The sequence below is a fragment of the Opisthocomus hoazin genome, chromosome 3 (genome assembly GCF_030867145.1).
Source record: "Opisthocomus hoazin isolate bOpiHoa1 chromosome 3, bOpiHoa1.hap1, whole genome shotgun sequence".
In the NCBI taxonomy this organism is placed as follows: Eukaryota; Metazoa; Chordata; class Aves; order Opisthocomiformes; family Opisthocomidae; genus Opisthocomus; species Opisthocomus hoazin.
In genome coordinates this window covers 80,420,713-80,438,816 of record NC_134416.1, presented here as the reverse complement: position 1 = coordinate 80,438,816, position 18,104 = coordinate 80,420,713, and the positions used below count along the sequence as shown (strand labels likewise).

Here is an 18,104-nt window from a genome sequence, read left to right as displayed (position 1 = left end):
TGAGGGAATTCTCATTAGAAAAAAACACTAATTTTCTAGGCCTTTGTGCCATGAAATTACTGCCCTTGCTGGTGTGCTGATTGCCATGGGATCTCTAATAGATTGCATCAGTGTAAATTGGTAACATCTCCATTTTGGAGACAAAGGTCTTATGTGAACATTACCGAGTTCAAATCCTGCTCTGGGCCTATGCCACTCTTTGATATTAATGCAAAGACCAGCCTTTTAGTAATAGTCGGTGAAACTAATCACTTAGATAATTCTTTTGGTAGTTGTTTCCAAGGCATGCTTTTGTTACAGATGTGTGAAGTCATTTTAAAGGAAGGTTTGCAAGACAGGGATAGTGCTGTGGGCAGGACATGTATGCTGTGGCTGAGAGCTAAACCAAGAAACCTCACCATTTCTGGAAGTGCAAGACGTAGCAAGAGAGTTATTTTCCTTATTGTATTGCATTTAGTACTAAAAGAGTTCTATAGTGCTTATAACATGCAAAAGCACCAGACTGATTTCTTCTGCAAAACCTGATGTACATGAGATATTAGAGTTTGTTTCCTCTTTGCAAGTAAGAGACCATAAAACCCCTGAAGTCGTGTTTTGACTGACCCTCTGCTAATGGTACACATTTTAGGAAGTCTCAGGAGCCACAGGCGTTAATTACTTGCAGGTTCAAGAACCAGCCAAAGCTTGATCTGGTGGTATTAGTGAAGCTTGCTGAAGATGTAGTTGAATTTTTAGTTGGAGACAATTTGAGTGGTTTTTATCAGAAAACTTGTGGGTTAGACTTCAGTGTGTCATTGAAACAAATCCAGATGTGGTCTCAAGGAGCATTTGTTAGAGAAAGAAGAGATTTACAAAAGATGACCACTTGATAACCTTTGCAATCTGTCAGTCTACGTTGGCTAAACTGGATCTTCTGAGCATAGCACCTGAAAAATATCCATGTGTGTTACAAATATCCAAAAGGGTAAGACTGGTAACTGTGTATCCAGACTTCAGAAAATTTGGAAGAGACATTGGCCATGCTTTGTTTTCACAAATGTAACTCTCCTGTACTCAAAAGAAGCTTTCTCTGCAAGACAGCAGGTTTTGGTCCTAAGAATGTCATGCTTTTAGTAGTGTTTAGGTTTTTTTTAGTTTGTGGTTCCTCTTACGGTATTATTTGAAAAAGAGGCTACTCCAGTGACTCACTGATGTTACTTTCTTCACTACTAGGAAAGGAAAGTCCTCCAATTAGTGATGTCCCAGATGATGCAGATGAACCTATGCCTGTACCAGAGGACCTTTCAACTAGTACTGGAGGACAACAGAGTGCTAAGAATGAAAGAGTCTTGGGTAAGATGACTAGTCCACGCTGATAAGAAATATCATGACATGATATGCCAATAATGTTTAAGTACTATATAGCAAGCTGGTATACAAGCAGGTCCTGTGCCTTTTCGTCTTGTTCAACCCAGGATCACTCAGGTGCTTAGTGTTTTTCATACAACCTTCTCTTTGGGAAAAGCATTTTGAAGGACAGCAAGCCTTTTCATGCACAAAGAAGTTACAAAGATCCTACTATTTATCTTATTTCTAAAGCATGACCGATTACATGAAATTCTCCCCAGGAAAGAACATTTTTTTTCTGTGTAGGAATTAAATATGTGGTTTCAGGTCAAAATTATATGTACTCAGATTTGATAAAAATTCAGTAAACTCTCAGGTATTTTTATTATTATTATTAGTTTGAATGCTATCTTGGATGTAATCTGCTATTCAGATTTCTCAAGAAATGCTGTATTAGAACACACATAGCATTCATATGTTTCAGATTCCAAGATCTATATTCATTTACCCTTGATTATTTTAACTGGCAGAACTTCAGGAAACACATGAATTTTGTTCTTCTGGGTAAAAGTCCACAATTGAAAAGGTCTGTTGGATTAAAATAATTTATCGTCCAGCGATGATTTTGCAAAATGCTAATTCTTCTTAGGGATCCCAGACTCCACACCAAGGACTAGCAATGCTGCTGACTACTGCATGCATCAGCTCACATGTAGTTCACTAAAAAAGACTAGATATTACTGGAGCACAATGCTCGTTTATTAGCAGGAAAAAAAAAATTAAAAAGAAGTGAAAAAAAGCACAGTGAATCCCAGAATGCTGTTATCAGTGCCTTATATGATAAAAATATTTCAAGAGAGGAATCACTATCAAAATATGTTTGTTTATCCACAAATGAAAGTATTACTTACCAATTTTACTGCATTTAAATATTTCTTGTCTAAGGAAGTCCAGTAAAGGATAGTAGGTAGAAAGGGAGGCACAGAAGGCAAAATAACCAAGTCAAGGTAATACAGCAGGATGGTGTCAGCATTAGGAGTAGAACATACTCCCAGCATTGGCTAGTAGAGAATGCAGCATCTTCACTTTATTTACCACTTGATCCCCCCTTACCAAAAATGTAAGTGTAAAGTTCAGCCCCTACATTCATATTGACAAACCTTATGAAAAAAAAAAAATCTTTTAAAAATGCTTTTTAATAATCTGATCACTTACCTAGTGCTTTGTTCCTCAGTCCAAAGCTCTTTGGTCAAAATCTTGCATTTACTGCTTGTGTACCCACTCCGTAACATTAGTTAAGCCTCCTTTCTCCCATAGTAACTAAACCCTACAAAACATTTAAGTCTCGATTTAAAAAAAAAAAAAATAATTTTTTAAAATCCCTTGTTCAAACCCAAACAAACACACAGAATTTTTGATTGCACTGAATTTACTTCATTTCACATTTACATTTGCTGATGATTTAACGATTCTCCCAGTAGTTCAATTATATATCAATATAAACACATATTAAAAGTTACCGTAGTAAATCAAGGAGAAAATGTTACCTTTGGTGTCCTAAATATGGTAAGTTCCCATTAGTCTTACTTTGTGCACTCAGCAATCAATTAGATTTTCCATGTTGACTTCAACGTTTTTTCTACAGCTATTTTCTCTACCCATAGCTCTTTGGTTTTGAAGGGTCACATCTGGTAGTGAGACATTTACCATAGCCAACAGGAACAAAGGCAGTTTCACAGTACTCTGTTTTATGGAAGATCCTAACTGTAGGTATCAACAATACAATGCAATGTTTGTCTTTTCAGTTAAGCTGCATACACTCTTACCTCTTCTACTGCTCCTTTTCTAACCCTAAACTAACGTTTTGAAAACAGTGTACTGAAAATATTAATTCTCCTTTTTACAAAAAGGAACTGAACACACACCCCAAACATATCAGGAGCCATATGATTGCTATGCACATTCTGGATCATTGTCAAAAGAAAATCTGTTAGGGATAAACCAATGCCTTAGGAGTGATGCTTGGCCTATATGATCCCGCAGATGCGTTAGGGATGAAGGGGACTGTCTTTCTGTGTAGGCAGTGGCATAGCAGCATAGACAGGCTTGGTATTCAGTGCAATGCTGTCATCTCTAAGTCCTAAGATTTGTTTCTCACCAAAACTAGGTAGGAAAGGATGATCTGAAAAAGTATTTTAAAGAATGATAAATAGGTGGGAGAGTATTGTAAAGACTCACTGATATTATATATATCTCATAGCTGGGAGATAGACTGTGACCTATGATAACTGACAGGCAATGGACATGATCAGCTACAACCAGGCAACAATTCTTCTCTGTGTGACTTTCCCAATGTCCCCTCTGCTTCCTTCACCTAAAGAGAATCCCCTGTGTACTTTGCTGTATTTCAGCACATGATTTACAGTCCATTCCACTTAATCTGTAATGTCCAGAGAGATCAGCTGTCCATATGGGATGCACTGAGGAAGAGTAATTTGAGTCAGACATTCATGGAAGAGGGCCACTAGGCTCTGGAAGACATTTTTGTACATGTAATGTTATGGAGGTAACAATGGAAATTGCAGTTTGTTAAATCAAAAGAGTGAGTCTTTACCTCATCTTACTAAAATTAGGTGAGAAATCTGTTTTTGATGACCTTTTGCTCACTCAGATTTGTAGTACCACTTCATGAAACCTTTAACCCTGGAGTCTGAAGTTTAATTATCTTTTTCATCAATTTAGCATTGTAAAGGTCAAATATTAGGGTAAATAAGCTATTTTTAGAAAAGAAAGATGGGCTTTAGCTCCTCTCTATGTTTTCAAAATCTCCTTTCTTGCTTCTTCCAAATCTAGACTGAGACTTGACCGTGGTGCTATAGACCTGATAGAAAGGACCATTTGAAACTTCTCTCCCGCTCTGAGAACGAAGGTGTAGTAGACTTCAGAAGTTAAAGTACTCTATTCACTTGCCAGATTTTACTGGGTGCCCTAAGATTTTGAGTGTCTCACTTTAAATGACTAGAGAGGGTGCAAATTTCACAAGGCAGGTTTCCAGAGGTTCATGAAATGTATGCTTTGACTTGTGTCCCCAGAGACACCCAAGACGTGGGCTGCTTGTGACCAATGCAAAAACGCTAAGCAGGTGTGAAAAGGTCATTTGTGGCAGTAAAGTCATCAACAGTTTCTAGCAATAACCCCAAGCAGCACAGCAAAGCAGAAACATATTAAAAGACGTGTTCTGGTCACTGCTATGTCTCTATTTCCTTGGCGAGCTTGCTATGTATTTAGTGTTGTAACTCCCAAAATGCAACTATGTGTTGAGCAGCTTCCTCCTGCAAACTTAATTTCTGCTGCTCTGTCCAGTAGATCTTCTTCCTTCCTTGTCCTCTCCTCCACCCCAAATTTCCTTCTCAGGCTGATCTAGCACCTAGAACTTTTTTATCATTTTATTTTTTGGCTCTGCTCACCCACCTGCTCTACATTTAGTTTTTCTAGAAAACACACAGAATGTTTTCAGAAAGGCAAAGAGCTAGATTTTCACAGCTCTTTAAGGCACTAGAGACTCTGTTTTACCAACTCTCCTAAATATCCTTTTGACATTTTCATCTAAGTTATTTAGAAATACATATCCCACTAAAATCCCATTCTAGTAAGAATTAATGCTTTGCAGCCTGTTTTGGATGGGCAGCCCTATTTCCCTTGCTAACCTATAACACAGGAGCTGATTTGAAATATCTTCTGCCGATTCTTACTATGTCCGTTCAAGTTTCAGGTTAAATATTGCGTGCGCCTTTTGCGGATAATCAGTACTGAACAGCCTGTGTGTGGTAGACGGTTGCAATATGGGGCTGTTTCTGCCCTGGGACTGTATCCTAATTCATGTGGGAAGCTAACGATTCAGTGAGCTGTAGGTCGGACCCCACTGCATGCAGGAAAAGCCATCTGCTGCAGTGGTAGCATTTGCCTACCAAGGCAAGCAGTACTTTCCTTTATCCATAACTGCTCATACCGTAGCTGGCCATCGATGGGTGAAAACCGAAAAGCCATCTCACAGTGTCACTGGCCGCTCAAAGAGGCTGTGGGCTCACCATTTCTGCACAGGCAGCTGTCTGAGGCTGAAGATGACCGTTTAGACTTCCAACACAGAAGTCAAGGGTTTTTCACTAAAAAAAGTGATCACTATCATAGTCAGAGATTACAGTCTGGACCTGGAATACATAATGCGTACAGATATTCTTCTTTCTGAGAGGAAGAGGTATGGACAGCTCATGTCACAAAATTGGGTGGAAGCTGTTGGACAACTGACAGAAGATGCTCAAAGTAACAAGTCAAAGTGATCTTAGACATCAATAGAAGACAGGTGAGATTTATATGAAGGTAGAAGCTTTCTGTTTGCTTAAAATAAAGGACACTAGTATGGGAAGAGATGTTAAAAGGAAAGAGCTTTCTGACATTTTTCTCCTCCAGTGGGAAATGTCAAGTGACTGATGTTATCTCCCGCCCACAACCCAGTTATTGAATCACAGAATCACAGAATCACAGAATAGTAGGGGTTGGAAGGGACCTCTGTGGGGTCTCATCTAGTCCAACCCTCCTGCCGAAGCAGGGTCACCTACAGCAAGCTGCACAGGACCTTGTCCAGGCGGGTCTTGAATATCTCCAGAGAAGGAGACTCCACAACCTCCCTGGGCAGCCTGTTCCAGTGCTCCGTCACCCTCAGAGGGAAGAAGTTCTTCCTCATGTTCAGACGGAACTTCCTGTGCCTCAGTTTGTGCCCATTGCCCCTTGTCCTGTCACTGGGCACCACTGAAAAGAGCTTGGCCCCATCCTCCTGACACCCACCCTTGAAGCAGAAGCCTGCGCAGCTGCAGAGCCACGGTGCCTGGCATCGCTGGGAACTTGGCATTGCCTGCTCCTCCTGGGGTCTTGCCTCCTGGCCATGGGCATTCAGAGGTGGTAACCTGCACGAGTAGCTAGTTACTGGTGCAGGCAAGTGTCCTCACTCTGAGCTGTTTTGGTGCTTTATTTCCTTAAAAGGAGCTCAGCCATTTGAGAGCACGGACACAAGCATTGCTGAAGGGCCACCAGGCCAACCACAACAGCTTGCCATTACATCAGTCTGCTGCAACTCACGCGTAGCTGGGTGGAGGCAAAGCAAGAGCGTGGAGAGGCTGCAGACAGAGGGCAGAAGGGAGAAAAGCTGAAAGGGGAAGTGCCCCACCTCAGCTTGCAAAATCAGTCCTGTCGCTTGAGACAGGTCCAGCTCGCTGCTGCCCCGGCGCTTCTGCAGGGCAGGGAAAGGGGCTGAGGGAAAAGGCTGCCAGAGCTAACCATCTTTGTTCACTCATCCTGCAGGAGTTTGGGCACTATGAAGGCAGAGAGTTGTGTATGAGTAATAAAATGCACGTGTGGCACACGTGCGCGTGGCCATGTAATCGTTCACAGAACTGAAATAACCTGGAGGGCTGTGTAATGCGTTTTCCTTGCTCAGGTTTCAGATGGACATCTCTGTTGCTCAAAGGTATGAAAGGGTGCAGGAGATGATGAGCCTTTGTAAATAGCTGCTGGTAATTGCTATCTCACCTCATATAGCCCTGCTGACTCTGAGAGCAGAGAGAAGATTTGTTTCAAAATTGCTTGGGGAGCTTAAAGAATTGTCTTTAACCCCCCACAATAAAACAGGGCTTGAAAGCCCAACTGAGGAGGCTTCTGAAGGAATTGAAAAACTTGCAACTAAAATATTTTAGGAACTTTTAAAAATAGAGAAGTCGGGAATCTCCCCTCTCATTTGGTCCAAAACCCCTATTTGTAGCCCCAAAGTACCAGTCCTCAGTATGGACTGGTACTGCGTGCTCTGCGACCCTGCCAATTTGACTCACCTGTTTTCAAAGGGAACAGAGGAAATATTTTTGTCAGAATTATGTTCATTTTGTGTGCAAAACTCTTCTGGGAATTTGTATAGAGGAGGATGGGGGTGGTTTAGCAGGAGAAGCCATGTGGCAAGTTTCATGAATGACCTCATATGTGCTGTATGTGATATACGGTACATACCAGACCTAAAAAGGGGTGTTTTGCATGTGCGTAGTGTGAAACGGTGTGCTAGAGTGACGTGCAGAAGGCCCATGCGTACAGGGCTGCTGGGGAGCTGAGGAATTAGCCACACTGCCAGAGACAAGCTCTGCTCAATGTGATGACTTAGGACTTTGCAAAATGTGCATGGATTTTCACAAGGCCAGTGAAAACAGCCCTCTAACTGAGGGCAAATTCCTTTATCAAAATCACAAGTGCTTACTGCAAGTAATTTTCAACGCAGACTTGCAAATAGTTTCTCGAAGCGGGGGCGAGCCAGCCTGGACCAGAGAGCCAATGCCGCCACGGTGCAGGCTGCTCTGTATCAGCCCCGTTAACTCAGCCCATGCAAAGCGGGGGCAGAGCCACTGTGGCAGCAGGCAGCCAAAACCCTGTCCTCTGATGCAACCTGACTGCGTGACAAAATCAAAACCTTGGGAAAAGAATTGATCCTAAAAGAGAGTTGTACTTTTCCAGCGGTTTCTGTTTAGGTTTGCAAGGAGTTTTTCCACTCCTGGCCCGTTGGGTAGATGTATGGTTTCTGTTGCCACTGTGTGGCAACGTGACGTTGCAGTGGGTGGTGAAGGTATCGGGTTTTTTGCCCTTATTTCTCCAGAGCTGTGTAGCTTGTGGAGCTGTGGCCAATTCCGTGAGCGCCTCCTGGGTACTACCATGTTTTCAGAGGGCAACATCGGTGTGAAAGCCAGGGAAAGCCTGTGAGCTGTGCGAGTTTTGCTTCTTCGGCGCTGAGAAAGGAGAGAGTGTTGTTTGAACTGGGGAGATGCAGTGTGTTTAGCTGTGCGGCTTTTGGGTACGGATACTGAGCCTGCTGATCTAATCTGCAGTTAGAGGAAGTTGTCTTTATCTGAGCAGAAGAGATGTGCCTTAGAGATAAGCCCCGTTCTAGCTCGGGAGTTAAAATTATCTAGCAGGATCTCAGCCGTGGCTGCGGCACAACTCAGAAATACAGGGCTCTGACTGGAAGGGGGACATATTGTAAGCTGGGGAGGACCTCTATAACTGCAGCTTGCTAAACCTCAGGTTATTTTAAGGGAATGACTCTGTATGAAAAGTTTGGATGGACCTCCCAACACTAGCCATCCTTCTAATCTGTATAATTTCTTGCTTGCTCTTTGTTGTAGGCTTGCTTTTTCCCTTGAGCAAGTTCTCATTCAACCCGAGCGCTCTTTCGGAGCTCACCCTGAGTGAAAGGCTTAACCACTGGACTGAGGCGTGGTATAGGCACCACCTGCCTCTGCTGAGGCCCTGTGTTGGAACAAGCTGCTGTTCTGATTTTGTTCAGTCTCTCCTCACATTTTTGTAATTTCAGCTCCTGCTGTGGTGCCTCCCTGGCAGGACACGGTTTCTGGCTGCAGAGGACACACAGTGATGCTCTCCCCTCAGGTGCGAGATCCCCAGGCTCTGTCCTACAGCAACATGGGCAAACGCAGTGTCACTGTGGCTGCACTCCTTCATTAGAGATTTGCAGGGAAGGATTTACAGCATGGTAGTGCCGCCACAGGTTTCCCCAGTATAGAACAAGCTCTTTATGGTAAAGGGCGGGAGATGGAGGGAGCTCCTTTTTGGAGCTGTAGTCCTAAAGCCAGGAGCAAACACCACCCGTTGCAGCAGGACAGAGATTTGTCCCCGAACATTTCTCACTGAGCTCACTATGTGAGGTTTCTTGAAGCCTCAGAAGATGGTCTCTCCAGAAAAAGCTTTGCCTCCCGTGCAGTAGGTGGATATGCTATAGCAGCCCATGCAGGTTCACCCTCAGCGTCTCATTTATGGTGAAGAAGTGTGACCACAACAAGCTGTTAACTTGTGATGGTGGAGTCGCCAGCACGCGAGGATTTTGGCCTCCAGAGACAGCTTGTTGGAAAGTCTGTCCTTCCTCATCCAGCTGCCTCCCTGAGCAAGCGAGCCAGCAGAGCAGCAGCCCAAAAGCACGTTAGACCTGCAGAATGCAATGTGACACTTTCTGCTGCTCCCTCCCTCCCCAGTAAGTGAATCTCTATTGTAAAGGTGCACATGCAGGGAATGTAATTCCTAGCAAAGTAACCCATTTGGTGTGTGCTTCTCTTTCTTTGGTTTTTAAAGATTTTTAAGTTAGGAATAGTGCCTCTTTCTTGTATCTGTTGCAGTTTAGGGACGTGTTTCCTTAGAAGCATTTAGGTGTCTAAATTAGAGGCGTAAGAAGAGATCCCAAGAAGATATCTAATCTGTTGTTCCACCATCAGCCGTAGTAACCACAGGCACCAGCTGGAATCCTTGGAAGTGAATAACTCCTCCTCCTTTGATGTAAAGAAGATTTCAACCCCAACACGCCAAAACTCATACCTAAAAGTGGGATTAAGCACCCCATCAAAGGTTTGCAGAGAGTTAGCAAATGCAAAGCAAACACAGAATTACTCTCAACTTCCAACCAAAACAGGACTGATCCAAAAAGTTAAGGTTCATGTTTTGCTCTTTGGTTTTCACCTTCCGTGTCCCCCATTTCTCCTCCCCCAAAGATAGTCCAAAATTATCTCATTTGAGAAGTGTAATAAATGTAGTAAAGTGGAGAAATGTGACAGAATGAACAGACTTCCACTCTTCCAAGCCACATATCAGAGTTTAAAGAGAAAAAAAAGAAAGAAGAGAAGAGACAGAAGAATGAGGAGAACTTTCACATAAGCCAGTTTTGGTTTTTTTTTACCCTGGAAATGTTACTTCTGAGGAAGTGGCTCTTACCAGAGTTTTCAGTAACTTCTAGATTATTTTATGGAACAACATAGGAACTTGTCTGCTCCCTGACCCCTCCTTTAAAAAAAAAAAAATATTGAGAGCATTAAAAGGAATTGCTAATTCCCTCACATAACAGAGAGTATCTGCACACGATTTTACCCTCCTTGTTGATTAAGTAACAGAACAGCAATGTTTAATGCAATGGAAAGGTGGGTTTTACTAAAGTTGACAACACTTTCAGCTTGTGTTGCAATTAATAGAAGAGGAAATATTCATTCTCCATATTTCATCATTTAAAAGCATCCTGTATTTGTAAGAAGCTGTGATCAGCCATTATCCCCGCTATGGATTTGTACTTCCCAAATCTTTGGTGGTTTCTGTGTTTTGGTTTTTGTGTAAACTAAGAGATTTGCGTTCTGATTTTTAATGACAGCTTAGGGGTTTTTTGGAGGGAGATCAGTCCCGTCTCGTTCACAGTATTCTGCACCTCAGCATTATATGGACTGAGTTGTTGAGCCTGTTTTTTCCTGCTGCGTATATGTGTTGCAATGCTCGGAAGTGGTGGCAGTGGTTGGTGTTGAAGCGGGATGGTTTCATTAGCACCCACATGGCGACTGCCAGCCAGGGAACACTGCTGGTTCTCCACCCCTCGCGCTGCATCTGGGTTTCAGAGATATCTTTCTGGGTCTTTCCATATGAGAATTTACTTTCAGGGGAGAACGACACATGCACATGTAGAATTCACTATGAAAAATTTATTTGCCTTGTTGCGGGGTGGACTGAGACCCGCTGCTCAGTTTTTGTGCCCAGATGTCCAAAGGGAAAGAAACATCTGTGTGGCCAAGGGAGGTGTCGAATTGTCCATGGTACATCCCTACCCTGACCCCCAGCTGACTGTATTTACATTTCAGGCTGTGAATGCCTCTGTCTTTCCTGAGCAGAGCACCCCTCCTGGTTTCCCCAGGCTGAAGCCATGAGCAAATGGGTGAGAACATCTCTTCCGCACTGACATGGCGCCTTCCTTCTTTTCCAAGTCAGCGTTGGTCCTTTTTCCTCTCAGAATCCAAATCATTTTGTAACTGGCACCTCCCGTTGCTGGATGTTGGAGGGGAGGTGGGGAAGCCCTGATGGCCAGCGTGGTCACTGGGACTTTGTCTGCTGCAGGTGTGGACCTACAACAATTTATCTAGAAGTCAAATGGGAACTAGGCTTTTCTGGGGAGAGATTGAGCTTCCTGCCCATTTGTCCACATAATGACAAGTAGAAATCAAAATGGGAAATGATAATTTTGCTAGCAATACACTTCAGCCACGTTGGGGCCCAACATATGTAAAAGACGAGGAACGAATAATGGTAGTGAGGCATTACCTCTGGTGTAGCAACACATTTGTCTAATCTTACCACCACATTGCTAGCAGATCCTTGTAAAATTGGTATCCTATCACGGGCTTATTGTGGTGTTAACTGGATTTTTTTTTTCTGCTTCCAGAACAGACTAGAAAAGTCTGATATTGTTTATTCTGTAATTACACATTAATGATCTTTACATTTGCCATACAGTGTAACCATTGCTAATAAGCTCTTTCTTGTGTGCCATGAAAGAAACTGACTTACACAACGTGTCATTTATCTCTTGGTGTTAAGGAGACAATGCAAAAATATTTTTAATTTCTAAAACTTTTTCTAATTCTTTTCTTCTCTTTAATAATCCCTTTGAAGTTCAAAATTGCAATGTGTTTTTACATTTTTTACAAGAGCATGTAGTGATAGGACGAGGGGTAATGACATTAAACTAAAAGCAGATAGATTTAGATTGGATGTAAGGAAGAAATTCTTCACTATGAGGTTGGTGAGGCACTGGCACAGGTCGACCAGAGAAGCTGTGGATGCCCCCTCCCTGGAAGTGTTCAAGCCCAGGCTGGCTGGGGCTTGGAGCAACCTGGTCTAGTGGAAGGTGCCCCTGCCCATGGCAGGGGACTTGGTAGTAGCTGACTTTTAAGATCCCTTCCAATCCAAACCGTTCTATGATTCTACGATTTTCCAGCCAACAGGAGCTGTCTATTCCATTTTCATTCTTTTACATGTGTAAATGCATGTAGACACACAGATGTACATACAAAGATATGTCTGTCAGCACACATAAAATTATATGCCTGCAAAGTCAAATTCTTCTGCGTGTATGTCTGTGTAAAAAACTAAAAAACAGCACATGTATGCAAAAGAGCATTTATCTTGAAAGCTGAGCTTTTCATTCTTTTTAAGAGGGAAAGAAAAGACCTATGAAACATATGCTCTGCAAAAAAAACGCCTGTCATAAAAATATTTTTTTTCAAACCTAAAAGAGGAAAAGGTTAGTTCCTGCTAATTTGTCTGTATCCCTATAAGAAACCCAAGTGTAAATTCCATTTGGGAAGTGGGCAGCCACTGAGGAAGACCCACTTGTACCCGTTGTGGCTTTTACAGTCTATGTAGAGGTGCCGGGCTGAGACGGCTGTGAAGGCAGACGAGGTCATGATACTAAAAGGACCACCAAGGAGTTCATGAAGAAAGGGACACACAACCCCTCTCAGTCCTTCCCGCTGATGTTCCTTGCCCAGGGCGATGCCCCAGCTCGGCTCTCCTGCCTGCCGCTGCTGGCTCAGCAGTGATCGGGTACATGGGCTCCCCGGATCCCCCCGCCCCGCAGTTCGTAAGTGCTGTCCCTTCCCGCATTCGGATGCTTTATTCGCTTAATTTCTTACAGTGTTATTCAGGTGAGCTCTGTAGTGGAGAGCGAGGGATATGTTGACGAAATGTTTTTTCCAGAAGATTCTTTTACAGCGCTACACCAAATTAAGGATTGCACAGTGAAGTGTTGGGGGACATCTGGCAGAGGGATAGATGGCTGACATATTGAAATAATCTAATGGAAAATGCAGATACAATATCTCATATCTCTCATTTGAGATACAGCTTTCTGCTGAAAGCTGATGCATGCCTAACTCGATAACTTTCTTAGAGATGTTTCAGTAGCTAACTGAGCTAACAAATAGAAAAGCACAATTAAAAAAAACCCTGTAACAGATGTAGTGACCGACCCTTCTGCTGTCCCATCCCAGAAAGTGACAGTGATATACAGGGTATTTCCTTATGCACGTCTCAGGGAGCTACAGCAGAGTGCAAAATATAACCCCTCAGAAAGGCCAGGCTAGTTGAGCAAAATGCAGTCCCCAGCCTTCCGGTCTGCGGAGTGGTGTTTGCTGTGCAATGGTGTTTTTTTTCACCCCTCTATTTTACCCTCAGTGAGACACAGAACAAATAGTTATATTAGTTGCACACTTCCTGAGAACACAGTGATCCACATGTTCTGGGCTGCGGGTTGTGTTTTTCATGTTCAGGCATAGGATGGGAGTTCATCAGATAGCAATGGGGAGCTCTAGCAAACAGCACATTTGCATCAGTAGAAACAAATTTCACAAGATTTGCTGGGAAGGTTTGCCGCAGCATGCCACCGTCCCGCACTACTAACAGCCGCTGCACATTCATTCGATAAAAAAGATGACAACAGAAAATGAAACGTTTAACGTTCTCTTCTACGAACACTTGAGAAGCACGTTACCCCAAAGGTGTGAGCCTGTGGCTCTCATCAGCTTTTCTGGGACTCCATGGTGCTAAGGAATTGGTTGGAAGGTCACAGCCAGAGGGTAGTGGTCAACGGCTTGAAGTCCAGATGGACGCCGGTGACTAGTGGTGTCCCTCAGGAGTCTGTACTGGGGCCGGTGCTGTTTAATATTTTCAACAATGATGTGGACAGTGAGATCGAGTGCGCTCTCAGCAGGTTTGCAGATGACACCAAGTTTAATGGTGCAGTCAACACACCAGAAGAATGGGATGCCATCCAGAGGGACCTGGACAAACTTGAGAAGTGCCCCTGTGTGAACCTCATGAGGTTCAACAAGGCCAAGTGCAAGGTCCTGCATCTGGGTCAGGGCAAACCCCACTATCAATACAGGCTGGGGGATGAAGGGCTTGAGAGCAGCCCTGATGAGAAGGACTTGGTGGTACAGGTGGATGAAAAGCTGGACATGAGCAATGTGCTCTCGCAGCCCAGAAGGCCAACCGTATCCTGGGCTGCATCAAGAGAAGCATGGCCAGCAGGTCGAGGGAGGTGTTTGTGCCCCGCTACTTGTTCTTATGAGGCCCCACCTGGAGTCCTGCGTCCAGCTCCGGAGTCCTCAGCACAGGAAAGGCATGGACCTGTTGGAACAGGGCCAGAGGAGGGCCAAAAAAATGATCAGAGGTCTGGAACACCTCTCCTACGAGGACAGGCTGAGAGAGTTGGGGCTGTTCAGCCTGGGGAAGAGAAGGCTGCGGGGAGACCTTGTTGCGGCCTTTCAGTACTTAAAGTACTTAAAGGGGGCCTGTAGGAAAGATGGGGACAATCTTTTTAGCAAGGCCTGTAGTGACAGGTCAAGGGGTAATGGTTTCAAACTAAGGGAGGGTAGATTTAGACTGGATGTAAAGAAGAAATTTTATACCATGAGGGTGGTGAAACACTGGAATGGGTTGCCCAGAGAGGCAGTGGATGCCCCCTCCCTGGAAACGTTGAAGGTCAGGTTGGGTGGGGCTCTGAGCGACCTGGTCTAGTTGAAGATGTCCCTGCTCACTGCAGGGGGGTTGGGCTAGATGACCTGTAAGGGTCCTTTCCAACCCAAAGTGTTCCATGATTCTATGTGCCTTTGAGGTGAACGAATTTGAAGCCTTGGATGAGCCATGCTTCATTTGTCCTGGTGTCAAGGAGAGCTCTTGGCATTGCTCTGATGCAAGTGACAAACCAGGTGACTAACCATCTCCAACAGTCCAAAGACCTGCTGGTAGGATACTGAGATCACTGGGATTTGAATGCCTTATGCGCTCAGAAATATTCAGCCAGCACAATTTTGTCTTTTTGTGAAGGACAAGGCAGAAGCAAATTTCCTTGAGATGCTCACCTCCAAATGAAGAAAGCATCATTTGTCAGTCTCATGTTTTTGTCTCTGGTTGCTGACTAGTTCAGCAGGGAAAGGTTAATATCCTGAAGACCAAGTTTGCACAGTTGCTGCAGCCTCTGACAGACTTGCCTGGGGCATGACCTGGTTCAGCCTGTATAACCCAACAGCCCAAACTGTATTTCCAGGTGGATGTGTTCCTAGGTGGTAGAGTTAGCAGGACTTCATTCGCTTTCTTGACCTCACACCGTACTCCACAGTGCAGCACAGCCATGGCACAGATATCAAAGTTTACCTTAGCCAAGAAGAAATAGCAACATCTGCAGAGCTGCTTTGCATTTTAATGGGGAAGATTTTTCACACTTTCCATTTGCCTCACTCATAGCCCAGCCACACTGTCTGGCTGTTAGCACGAAATTTAGGTGCATTATGGATCCTGGACTGAGTAGTACTGATGCGCTCTCGCTGGCTTGGTAGCAAGAAGAAGTTGCAGCTTGGTAGATCATGGAAAACAAGAAGGTTTCCTAATGTGTAATAGCACATTAGGACACATGTTTGGGTGTTTCTACTCTTAGAATCCTTAGTGTTTGGTAAAATTGCAACGCAATGTCTGTTTCTTTGCAATATTTGAAAAGTGCTGTAAACAGAAGCTGGGCAGATGCTTTAAAAAGCGACAAAAGGATTACTCCAAGTAAAAGGCACTTACAATGCCTAGGACACGCGACTAGGAGCAGAGAGGAAGTTTGACAGAAACTTTGCCTGCTAGACACTTTCAAATATTCCATAAATGCTGAGAGGGCGGGAAATGTCAATGCTGATGGTCAGAGGAGATCATCAGCCCTTGTAGGAGGCCAAGTTCTGATCACTCTCTGAATGCCTGGCACCAGTTTTCACAGCACAGGTCTTGTTCTAGATACATATGATTGCGTGTCCTCTGTCCATATTAGCTCTTACTGTCTGTGTAAGACTGGGAAGGGGACTGAATTAAGCTTTGGATGTTTCTACTGCCATTTCTCTCCAATTGTTTTGCTGTTTTTATCTATGAATTTGTAACACAGGGCTCTTGGAAAAGGAGCGGAGCTCTGTTGCTCTAGACACTGCACAAACACCAACAGCAAGCTCCAAAGAGCTTGCAATCTAATTAAGGCTATATATACATGATTGGTTAATTAAGCCTTACAATTCCTAGTTGAGGTAAGTGGGCTAAGCCAAGGTAGGGCACAATGAGATGTAACCAATTGTGCTCTGGAATCGAAACCATAAATAGTATTCTGCAGACCAGAGACCAAATTTTTTTTTTTCTAACAGCTGCAGCAAAATAGTCTTATGTGTTCTTCCAGGGTGCAGTGGGATTGGTTTGGTTCAAAGTACTCAGCTTTGCTTTAAACAGTGTGTATCCTTAGCTTGAAAAGTGAGATCAAAAATATAAAACAGGTAAACACAAATAAGTGAAGGATTTGGTGACGGTACATATAGAAATAAAATAAATACTGACAGTGAATGATTAGCTCCTTTTGGAAAACTGGAAGTAATTAATTTTCTGATTTCTAATTAGTCTAGATCTCTGTACAGTGGAGGAATTCACTGTATCACTTGGACTTCTGGAAAAAGGGGAGGGCTGATTTCCAGCTCTGTGATGATTTGTACAGACAGGAGTCCCAGGTCGTGCCAGTGCAATGAGTGAAATTACAGCCTGGTGCTGGTGTGACAGAGCAGTGAGTGAGGCTGGTCCTGGAGGGTGGGCAGCTGAGGATGAAGCTGGGATGTAAACCCAAATTTCAGGTGGTCAAATCCATACTCTTGTCCAGGCTTTTCTTTTTGCTGAGATGTTTCTGAAGATCTTTTGCATTACAGAAAAAGAAAAAAACCCTCTAGCAATTTGTTTTTGGAGTGAAATTTCACACCTCATAACTGAACATGTATAAGAAGAGCTACAAAGCTGAACTGGAGATGACACAGTTTTCAGTATTTAGTCATTTCCTACAAAAAAAGTGCCCACTGAGCCCCTCTTGTTTCCTTTCTCAGACCACGGATAACTTCTGCCATGCTGGCTGCAGTGTGGCGGGAAGTTAAAAACTGGTTTGGATATTTTAAACAGATGATGCTATTTTTTCTTGAGGTAGTTGCCTTTGGGATTGATCCCGCACCAGATTTCAGCCTCGTGTGTTAGGACACTTGAAAGACATGTACCCAGACGCAGGAATCATTCTAGACAGCAACATAGCTTTTGAGGTTCCCCCTTAATGAAAAAAAAAGTCTTATCCCCATTCAAAAAGACTTGACAAAAGTGCAGATAGGGAAGTAAGGGCACATGATGGATTAAGTGCCTTTCCCATGGCCACACAGGAAGTCTGTGGCTGACCTAGGAATTAAACCTAGATTTCCTCAGTCTGCATCCATTGCCTTGTCCCTCTTTGAGGCCATAATATTTTCTTTGTTATCCAATTCTCTGTAGGGTGAAGCAGAAGGCTACTGTTTGTGAGGAGGAGAATTATTAAAAGACAAGTACTATTTATAATTGGTGAGAAACTGAGAATAGTTCTGGACCAAGTATGGCCCATTTCTGTTGCTATTTAATGTTCTCTTTTTTCCAAGTTTACATCAGCATAAAAATCCCCTTGTGGTATTGCTCCTTAACCAAGCAAACTACTCATGTCTTTCCTTATGGCTCAGATTGCAGTAGAGGCCAATGCTTAGCTGTTTCCAGCTATCCTGGTTTAACAGTAAGTAACTTTATGACTGGCTTGACAGGAAAATTATCGTATTTCTGCTCTTTTGCTTGACATTTCTCATCCAAAGTCAAACAGAAAAATTTCATCCATTTCCTGTGGAGAACTTCCATATCTAAGTTCTCTCTCACAATGCTCATTTGACCTGACATAGCATTGTTTCTTGAACAGCTGCATGACTGGTTTTTGTCTTTGGAAATGCTGAACTAAATCAAGAGGGGCACCACTGAAGCTAAAGCCAGACCAGAACTAGTAAAGCCAGAAGAAGGCAGGTCATGTTCCTCAA

At 43.4% G+C, this 18,104-nt stretch overlaps 1 protein-coding gene across 9 annotated transcripts in view; it reads left to right on the top strand.

The window, feature by feature from the left end:
- Window positions 1-18,104, top strand: part of IKZF1 (IKAROS family zinc finger 1) — a 69,570-nt gene that overhangs the window by 18,904 nt on the left and 32,562 nt on the right. For all 9 annotated transcript variants that reach the window (XM_075416774.1, XM_075416773.1, XM_075416772.1 and 6 more), the window contains exon 3: window positions 1,213-1,332. In XM_075416774.1, coding sequence (XP_075272889.1) covers window positions 1,213-1,332 — 120 coding nt within the window. The remainder of the gene's footprint in view (window positions 1-1,212; window positions 1,333-18,104) is intronic.